At 43.4% G+C, this 10,820-nt stretch overlaps 1 protein-coding gene and 1 long non-coding RNA gene across 2 annotated transcripts; one reads left to right on the plus strand and one right to left on the minus strand.

The window, feature by feature from the left end:
• Positions 1–107: 107 nt before the first annotated feature.
• On the minus strand, positions 108–4,476 carry LOC100120181 (double-strand break repair protein MRE11). The gene is made up of 10 exons (XM_001603794.6): positions 2,577–4,476; positions 2,327–2,495; positions 2,116–2,252; positions 1,837–2,027; positions 1,559–1,769; positions 1,149–1,442; positions 986–1,067; positions 758–908; positions 524–684; positions 108–371 (listed from the first exon to the last, which is right to left on the minus strand). The coding sequence occupies exons 1-10, from the start codon at positions 2,710–2,712 to the stop codon at positions 197–199; spliced, it is 1,707 nt and encodes a 568-aa protein (XP_001603844.2). The 5' UTR covers positions 2,713–4,476; the 3' UTR covers positions 108–196.
• Positions 4,477–4,487: 11 nt separating this feature from the next.
• On the plus strand, positions 4,488–5,796 carry LOC116416669. The gene is made up of 3 exons (XR_004227002.2): positions 4,488–4,804; positions 4,884–5,042; positions 5,467–5,796. It is a non-coding gene; the product is annotated as an uncharacterized LOC116416669 (long non-coding RNA).
• Positions 5,797–10,820: the final 5,024 nt, after the last annotated feature.

A 10,820-nucleotide genomic window follows, 5' to 3' on the forward strand; every position in this document is an offset into this window, starting at 1 on the left:
TCGCTTTGCTATCAACTTTTTCAACCAACATAATGCTAAATCATGCACATATTTTTTTCTTTTTTATAAAACTCCTAGTTGGTATATAACAATATTGCAAATTCCCATTTCGACATCAATGTAATGATTTATGTACACATTTTATAACGGATCTTATTATAATAATCTTATTCAAAATACGATTACGTTTCAGCATTCACGTCAACATAATGCAATCATCATCTGCATCGTCTTCATCAGTCAAAATCATTTTTTCCTCCTTTATTTCCTCAAAGCGATCTTCGTTTCGATAATTTTCAAGCGACTCGATAGCATTGACAGCAGGAACATTTTTACTCCACAATTTGTTGACTACATCCTGCATGTCATCCCTAAAAAATCATAAAAAAAAAATTGATAAGCGCTTATTGTTACTCGCATATAACGTGCTTGCCCTCGACTTCCACTCGTGCTCTCGATCATCATCCTCGCTTGAAAAAGCCAACTTTCGCCCCTTTATTTTCAATTTATCATCCATATGTACCTTACTACGCGCTCGAATACTTTAGTATCATCATTTTTGAACTTGACCAATGCTTCGTTCAGATTGTTCAACGACAATACTTTTAGTTTCCCTTTGTTTTCGTCACGGTTGAAGTATTCGGACATGCCACCTTCTACAGTCCGTGACCACTCGCGCGATTCCTAAAATTTGAACGCTCATTAGCTATTGTTGAACGTTTTTTCGTTAAAAAACACAAATAGTAATTATAATTACGTCAGCAAAATAAATCGTGGACAATTCCTCGTAATCGTCGTTTTCGTCGTCATCGTCATCAAACTCAAGATAATTGAATGCTGTAGAAGTATCACACAGTAAGATCATATCTTTTGCATTTGCTACTTCTTCTTGGTATTTATTTACCAACCTTAAAAAATTAACATTTCAAAATATATTTGCAGACCAGTTGTTATCATAATTATCATTGTATTCTTCTCATTATACCTGACGGCGCTAAAACGATCTTGCTCTTGACTGCACAGAACTTTTAATCGGATCAAAGGCTTTGTCGGTTGCTTGGGATGTCCTGATAAACAAAGGTAATGTGATGATTAATATTTATTCCAATATTATTATTCTGTGTTACAATCCATCTGCGGAGTCGAACCTGTTTCTTGTTCACGAGTTTGTGGTAAGAGGACGTTCTCGATATAACTATCAACAAAGTCTTGAACGGCCTCCGTTCGTTTTTTCGAAATTATTTTTCCAAACGGCCCTGGCCGATATTGAAAGTTTGACAATCCAACGTTATGTTGGTCTAGATTCAATCGACTGTATACGAACGGCCTGATGGTTTTTACTTTCAAGTATTTCATCTTGAACGAGTCTTTGTAAACTTTTAATATGGCTACATGTTTTGGCACAGTCTCACCTCGCGTTAACGTCGTCACTATTGTACTGCCTGAAAATCGGGAGAGTAAATGTATATTTTTGGCATATATAGGACAAGTATAGATATACAGGCAGACAGTGGCAAGACCAAGCATTTTTATACCAAGTATACGTGCACTTATTTACCTGGCTGCGTTATGCGAAAAGTTTTGTTAGGAAAGGACTCGTGCTTTATTTTGCAAACAGGCTCGTGTCCCCACACAACGAGATTCAAGAAATCGGGTATCAAACTTTCAGAGACGTACATGTTCTCCGCTCTGCCGCGTCTCTGGCGATTCTGGTGCAGTACCAGAACGTTGCATAAATCGGGAATCGTTTCCTCTTGCAGGAGTTCGAGCTATCGAAATGAGGAATAAAAAGTTCATTACAATGCTGAAAGAACTGAAAATTATCGATTTGCATACCTTGTCGCGTTTGATGCATTTGGTTAATTTGTGGTCGTTCATGTGATTCAAGCCGTAAAGCGCCAAGGTTGTTATACCTTTGCGGAGCAGTACAGGCGGAATGCTAATTTTATCTTTATCCGGCCATTTTCCAAAGTAATTTATAAGTCCGGTTGCGGCTAATAAATCTAAGGCTCCGACGGGACCGAAAACTGTAATTCGAAAATTGTAACGTGCGTTTCAGAATCAGCTATTCACTATTTTATGACCGGGTCTCTCAGAAAATTGTTAATATCTTACGCGGGGCATCGCGATGTCCATGAATGGCAAAAATGGGCATTCCAATATTCAATTTCGGATCCTTGAAATTGGCTATCTTATCGGGACAGTGATTGAAGATCCATTCTGGATCCGTCAAACAGTCTATCTTCGCTGGTCTGCAACAAGACGCGGAGGTGTAAAACACAACATATCGCATTTTGAGTATAAACTCTACCGGAACATCGCTTACTTATCACTTAAACAATACTTTCTCAGCAAACTAATACATCTGGTTATCACATTGAGTGGAGGGTTCGCTTCGTAAAAGAGGTTTCCCGCGAAAAGAATGGCGTCAACCTCGTAGTCTCTGGCGTAAATGAGAATCTCCTCGAACGTTCTGAAACTGTCGTCTTCTTGATCTGCAAACAGTGCATAACGATTTTGTTACTATACCGCCATATACTATATAGTTTTATAATTTTACTGGTTGAATGAATTACCTCTCTTCACTGTTTGCTCGTAGCCCAGGTTGATGTCTGCGGCAACTAACACTTGAATAATATTCTCATCGTTCTGATCACGGTCTTCACTGCCCTCGCTATTTTCCGACTGATTCGAACTTCCCGCGTTTGACATCGTCGAATGTATTTTATAATTCAGAAACCAAAATTATTCATACAAAATCACAACCGACAACTCTTCAATAACAAATGCCCGAAATCATTCCAAGTCTCATGCGAGAAATCGGTACTTGTTATCCTATGACCGATCAGACCGTCGCTTCTCATTTCCCGCCTTTTTCCACATCGATAGCGTATCGTATCGTCACAACTGCACCTCACAACGCATGCACGTGGTCATGGCTTTCTCTTCACTATAACTGTAAAAACACCATGCCGATCTTCAACCCTCGAGACACCTCCAGCCAACGGCGATCTTCATGTCGCGAATGTTAGTTAAAAAATATGACAAACAGGTCGAGACTCGCGACTGCCGCGATAAAACGTTCGCCTCGATAATGCCGGCGACGTTCCCGAAGAAAGCGGCGACGAGACTAAAGCGTTTTGTAATCTAAATTCTCGGTCTCCACAGCTGGTATACATGCCCGCGTTATCATATTTTAACATAGCTTCGTTCGGTGCATGCGCGGCTTTAATGTTGTGCCCACGTGTTCGCTTGGTATTTATAAAGGTGCTGCCTCCGCACTTCGTTGCTTCCGCATACGGAACTACACACTGGCGGCTCGGAGTAACTTTAGATCAGACGATTTTCAGCTCGTCCGAATATTTCTTTTTTTTCGAGACTTTTTGTGCAATGCTGCGAAGTTATTAAATTTTCCATTTTATTTTTTTTGGTTACCGATAAAATAGATCTTTATATAGTATAATTTTTTGCATGCATACAAATAAATTATTGTATTAATTAATTTTTTACGCGCAAGTAATTAATGTGCAGAATATTATCAGGAGCTCGATAAGAGCTTGTGGAAAGTATATACGCATGCATAATCGTTTTCATCTTTGCGTTGTGTGCGCAGAGTATAGACTTTATCTCTGAAATAAAAACTCGAGCTCATCAGAGCTAAAATTATATACACTACCAAGACACGAAATAGATCTCGCGAAGCTTGTATAAAATATAAATCTCGTGATGTTTTGCTGCTACATTTTTTTGTTGTTCACATCGCATATGAAAATTTGCATGATGTCACAGCTCGCGATCAAAGAGAAATGTACTTGAGGTCGTCGACGTTTCAAAAAACTCTCATATAACCGTATCGAATATAATCATCATGTTTCTTCTTTTGCATAAAATTAAAACCGGTTCAGCCAAGCTTGTAATCCGATCCCGATTCATCTTCATAATTCAATTTGTCCAAAATAAAGACTCGTCTATCTTCCGGCGCGTAAAATACGTAAATACATAAAGTACCTAAGTGCACAGCTTGGCAGAGGAGAAAAAATACCGATAATTACTCCCAGTCTCCGCGTGACTTTGAATTTCGCCTCGAGAAAATTGCGGAGCGTATACAAGTACAAAGCGGAGAAAGAGATAGAGCTGCGGCAAAAAGAAAGGAAAAGTAAATAGAGCGCGAGATCCGTAGTTGCAGTCGGTATACACAGGTATAGTGGAAAAGCGGAGATCCGTCCGGCCTCCACAAGGCTGCAGCATCTCTTTTACATAGGCACGCGACTCGAGGAGAAGAGTTTCAGCCAGGAAGGAGTTTCATCTCTCTCTCTCTCTCTCTCTCTCTCTCTCTCTCTCTCTCTCTCTCTCTCTCTCTCTCTCTCTCTCTCTCCCCTGACGGCTCACCGGAGGTTCCCAGTTATATACCTGCGCGCGCATTCCAAGAGCCCCGGCGCGGAAATCGCCTCTCCTGCTGCACTTGATCGACGAACGCCACTTCTAGTGGACGATCTGCTCTCTCGAGAGCTGCCGGATCGCTGGACAGCTATTAAGTGCCTTTGATTTTATTTATATAATTACCAAGTATTTCTCCGGGATGGAGATATTATAAAAGAAATTATGTACGGCTCTACGACGGACACGATACCGTTCATCGATATCTTTTCATGTATGCTTCTCAATTGCGAGAAGCATACAGAGCTTAATTGTCTCTCTATATGCAGGTGATGTGTTCTTGAGCGCCTTAAAATTACGACGTTCTGATATTTCATTCGATCTACGCATCAGAACTCATTGTGCAATCAATTCTAAATCATAGCAGGTAATATCCGATTTTTTTCAATTAAGGCCCTAAACTACACGTAACGCAAGGAAACTATAGATAATATATTGTATCGTAGCCAGAACATCGAAAAAATTTAAAGCCTCGTTCGAAGAATGTATACCTATATGTGATTTTGAGCGTAGACGTTGAGTTAGCTGTGAAAACATCTTTAATCTCCGGTCCAAGGCGACGGCCGCACGAAACAACATCACAGGCGTCTAATGGTCCGAGTCAGGTAAGAATTAGGCCCATAATGCGCGCGTGGCTGCGGCTGCCTCCACGCACGTGTATATGGAGAATACAAATCTCCGAGAATGGTCATGTGCTCTTTCATCTTCGTCTATTTTGAGTTTGTCGCACTTTTTCAAGTCTCACCTTTCGCCGCGAGCGACGAGGCTATTATACTGGCCTATTGAGAAAAGAGAAACTTTTCTTTGCGTTTACGTAATGTTTACAAACACTTTGCCGACGATGTTCAAATTGATGTTAATCGTATTATGACTTTATGACTGGGCAAAGATTATTAATATGACAATTGTTTGATCAGATGGTTCTAGGAATTTAAAAAATTTTGTCTTTGATCGAACAAGTGCACATATTTATATTTTATTTCCGAATGCATAGCGAATTTACAATATGTTTGATGTTTTCTGTTTAAGGTTCTATGAAAATGTACCAGATTATGCAAAACAACGGCTTTAGACACGCCAGCAAGGCAGCTTCAGCATTGATGGCACAACACTATATCTAGACTTGGCGCACATTTATTGTGAGGAAAATGGAAAAGTATCTGCGCGCCATCAGTTTCCACCTGCCACATCAGGCACAGAGACCGCGCAGACGATGACGAAAGGGTCAGTCCAAAACTGCTTTGTTTTGGCAATTGATATCGCTCTAGCGATCCGCACGTTCGTTATGTATGTAGAATAAATTTTTATTTAAAAAGATTGAGATTCTCGCGACAATATAACGAAGCTATATACACCAGCTCTTATAAGTGTATTTTCTCAATTTTCACTTTTTGAGTTTAGGAATTCAAACGCTAACGAATAGAATGATTATTTATACCATGTCTTTTTTAGTTAAAGACATTGAACCAGAGAATTTCGTCAAGTATATCGACGGTACAGGACTGCAGGTCCTTAATTCTATTCTATAATTTGCAAATCTTCTCAAGCTATGTTCGAATGTTTAACAAAATAATATTTTGGCTATAAGATCAGTTGTGTGCAACAATCCACTCGAGGACATGCATACGCGTCTAACCAACGCCGTCCGCTACTACTTCGAATTTTCCACAACCAGCTGCTCAGCTTCCTCTCCAAAAGCACACTCAACGAAAAGAAAGTTCGGTATACTCATGTATACGACGGTCGCATCATCCTCGACCCTCCCAAAACCAAACCGCATCCTTACCTCACTGATAATGACCCATATGCCCAGCGCAGTATAATACGAGTGTATATTATTCACAGACGTTCAGTTAGCATCACCCACACTCAAGGTACATTCTCCACGATCCACGAGTGACGAGACACTGCACACCGACACACACCTATAGGTACCTACACACCGCGAGTCGCGATGGCGCGCGCGGCGTCGCGAAGCCCGCTGCCACTGCTGCTGCATCGCTATGCCGCCAGCCGCCTTTCAGTTCAGTACCGCTCGGGACGCTCGAGGCTCGAGCCGCGTTCACGTTCCGGCCGCTTTGCGCTGCCGCTATACTCTCACGCACCCCGCGCCGCCGGTAGCATCCTCGGCGCTCGCACACGAGTTTCTCTTCATTTCTCGTGTACTCTACGCCCGCGGGATTGTCACTGGATATTCACGGTGTTGCCGAAGAAAAGTGTCGAAGCAGTCGAAAGCTCGTCGCGGAGATAATAGGTAATATGTGTAGGTGCGCGGTGCAGTGTGTAAACATCAGAGAGTCGGCTCAGTCAGCTGGCTTCTTCCTCGGCGAAGTTTGAACAAAGCTGCTCTTGCCCCGCAGCAGCGGCAGCAGCGAAACTCGGCTCGTGTATACGTCTAAAAAGGTTTGTTTATCATTTTTACTCGGAAACGGGAGCGAGCCGTCTGTTCCTCCTGGGACCACTGTTTGTGTATGAAGCGAACCAACTGTGGGGCTTAGGTTATGGCGTTTTGGCAAAATAGGTTTTGCATAACCCTGTATCCTGCGCTCGTTCGTTGCGAAGCCTCCATCAGGGAAATTTCGGCCGATCGTCTCTAATGAAAAAGGCCGTACCGCCGCACGCCAACGAAATTACACGGAAACAAACTCAGAGACACGCGAGCGAGAGAAAAGTCCGTGGCTGCGGGGCGCGCATTCAAAAATTGGCGCGTGTCAGCCTGACGCTACGGCGATTTGCACATATTTACCTTTATCTAACTCTGTGCCTCTAGATAAACACTTACCTACGCGTACACTTCTCTCCTCGAGGGAGTCGACGACTTCCTGGCCTCGTAGTTTTTTCGGCTTGGCCGACTGGACTTCCGCTCGGCCGGATGATGGGAGAGTTGAGAAGGTCTGGTGGGAGGAGCAGGGGCGAGGGGGGAGTCTCTTACACACCGGACACGATCGTCGCGCGCTGCGATGCCGGAGGTAAACACGAGGCCTTTTTTGTGTGTGTCGTTTGCACGAGGATGTTTTTTTGCGCTCTACGGCGGGATGACGGACTGGCCGTGTGTGTTTTGGGATTTGGAGAGTTTGCGAATATTTTGGGTGGCCTTTTTTCCGGGAGTTACTCGCGCGCGGCGGTGGGTTCAACGAATTTCGTCTTTGTTTTGGTTAATGTAAATATTTTAGAGTTTTTAAAAAAGCTTCCAATCAATGTTCTTCTTATCTTGCATAATTATAAGGAATGGTGATTTGAAAAAAAAAACATTTTTAATCGTCTCGTGTAGAGTACTGAGGAATTGAACCCACTAAAATTTTCGCAGCGTTCAATGTTTATATGCAGTTTGCTTTCGATATGCGCGCGTGTTTTAATTAAGATTAAGCTCAAGCAAGGCGCAAACAATGAGGATTGTTGCTCGTTCCGGATAAAATTAATCATTGTTAACCACCTGTAAATTCCTAAAAATACAAGATCAACCAATTAATGTCTCACGACCATTAATCACCTCGGCATCATCGATTTCAGGTATAATCAACGCGTGAAAACTCGTACAACCGAAACTATACACACAGATTGTACACGCTTTCGTCCTCTTGCCTATATAGTAATAGAGGAGCCACGCAGTGATTAGACCGTCTCTAACGACTCTCGCGTGAAAACTCGTCCGCAGTATAACAAAAGCAAAAGCGTCGTTAAAAAAGTATATATCCCTCATCTCACAATATATAGAACAGAGCGAGCCTTCATAGTCTTTGTGCGGCACAATGGAGCAACAGCCAGAAAAGTCGTCTCCTTTTCTCTCTATGTGGACACACGATGAGCGAAAGAGAACTCTAACCATAAAAACTTTTCCTCCCGCTACTCTCTCCCTCTCTCTCTCTCTCTCTCTCTCTCTCGCGCGCGCGCGCGCGCGTATATGAAGTTTACGATGGTATACGGTAGCTACTGCTCTCGCGACGTAATTAATTTCGCAGCTCTCTAATTTGAATTTATCGGACGATTTTTCATCGAAGAGCAGGAGCAGCGCGAGATGTGTATCGTGCATTAATTCGCCGAGTGCCGAGCTGGGTTAGTTGCGTTTAGGACGCCCGGAGTAATTAAATTCCTCATGTGCGCCGGGCGCGAGATTTATTACGCGGTAAAAAAATTGCAGGCGTTTACGCGTATTCTCATAAAATGCATAATTTTGTGGCGGGTGCGTTATATCAACTGGCCTTGCCGGCGTTTTTCATTTGTGAATAAAAATAACTCTCGCGCACTTGCAGCGGGTCAGGTGCTTTTTTAATTATAGCGAAATCATTGACAGCTGCAGCTTGCAAAAAGTAGAGTCACCTGCGTTCGCGCGATCCAAACCCCGGCGCGCCGAACACCCTCTCTAATTCAATTCGACCCGCAATCGTCGGGTTGAGCAAATCACCGCTACTCTACACACTGCGCGTCGCGCGGCGATGACCCAAAGAATTTCCCATCGAAACAGCGTGAAGCGAGGAAGCGAATTGAGCGAATAAAATCTAATTAGAATGCCCGAGTAAATGCAGTGATGACGGTCCTGCAGCAGTCGTAATTCAAAGGGACGTCGCTCTCGCTAAATCAGTGCTTTCTCTGCTCTGTCCCTTCTCTCTCTCTCTCTCTCTCTCTCTCTCTCTCTCTCTCTCTCTCGCACAGTCGTCATCTTCACGCTGGACTTGGCCGCAATTCCCATCGGATCCTCAAATAGATTTGTTATCGCTCCGAAAGGGCTCTTGATATGTGCACCGGGCTAATCGGAATTTCTTGCTTATGCGTCCGGAAGTGACGACCATAATTCAGGGACGATGCTGCTCTCACTGCGCTATATACAGATGCGGTCTCCAACGTATAAATCGTCTCTGCTGACGCTCTTGCTCGAAAACTACTACCGATGTCGCATTCGCTCTCGGATCGTACGCGTAACTATATCGATTTGGATGCGGATTTATGAGGCTGCGTATTAGCTTGTAATGGTATCGAACTTTGCAATGAATTATTCGAGTTTCCGGTCGCTGATTTAAATGTGACGTTCTTCTTTTCCGAGATATTGGTTTTAACAAAAGCGACATTTTTCTCGCCACTCTCTCGAAGCGAAAGACAGTGTGTAATTTGAGAGATTTGCATGGCAAATAATGCGCAGCACGTTGACATTACTTGCAGCAAAGGAAAGGGTATTACGAAGGTGTATAGGTGTTTAAGGTGTGACTTTGGCACATAGTTGTGTAAATGCAATTTCCATAGAGGAAGGCGCCTGCGGCTATTATAGCGAGTAAACATGCCTACGACATATCCTCTTTTTTCAAAAAAATGAGCTCTGCATATTTGAAAAAGAATCTTCTAATCGCACTTTAAAGCAATATCAAAATCGCACTAGCGGATTTGAGGTCTAAAAATACCTCCCAACGCACAAACAATCCACGACGCAGTAGACTTCAATTAGCGTTACGTGACTTCGAAAATTTGTCTCGGCAGGCTCGTCACATGATATATGCGTAACAATGCACATACCCGCAGCAGCAGCAGCACACAATAAACAAATGCCGATAATAAAATCATCCCGTCGTAAAATCGCGCACGTATGCGCATACAGGCGTTGCGCAAAACCTCGACGCGCAGCATCTCGCGGAAACTATTCTGAAAGCACAAAGCCTAATCTTGCGCAACAACGACATGCTCCAGCAATGCCGAACCTCCGATATTATCCGTGTATAATGTAACAATAGCCTCAGGCTGGAGACAAGGCTCGCGCGAGCGCAAAAACGTCGTCCCCAGAAGTCGCCCACGTTTTGTGCGAGCAGTCGATAATTAATTCGATCGCGGATGTGTGTTTATAAGCCATTGACGTTATCGACAGAAAGAGGAGAGTAGACGTGATCGTCGTGCAGATCGGAGGTTTGGCGAAAAGAATGAAAAAACAGAGACAGGAGCGATCGTCCGTGTCGCGCGCGGCTCTTTGCTTTTTCAATTTCCGCAGCGTCGTGCACCGCTGCTACTGCCACTGGACAGGATTTGTTCCGCGAATCCACACGTCATCGTTGCTCTTTGTTGAGGGCATAGCGTGTATGAACGTGACACTTTCTCTCGTAGTCCTAGTTTCGACTTTGCGCGGATGAGCGATGAGCTTTTTGTGGAATATGCTGCGCGGTGAATGACCGGCTCGCGCATTGCGTGTACGCATGTGGGAATATTTTCGGGATTGTTTTCGCACATGCGCACGAAACGCGTTATGAAATTTAATTCATGCAATGTGGCATTATGAATTATCGTTGTTGTTGATAAAGACGGTGATCGCTCTTGACAGCTGGCGAGCGATGCGCGTGTCGTTGACCTATAATTGCTATGACTGCTGATTGTTCCCGGTTGTTCTGTTGAAGAATTCGATTGTTTCA

This window comes from Nasonia vitripennis (assembly GCF_009193385.2).
Source record: "Nasonia vitripennis strain AsymCx chromosome 3 unlocalized genomic scaffold, Nvit_psr_1.1 chr3_random0004, whole genome shotgun sequence".
In the NCBI taxonomy this organism is placed as follows: Eukaryota; Metazoa; Arthropoda; class Insecta; order Hymenoptera; family Pteromalidae; genus Nasonia; species Nasonia vitripennis.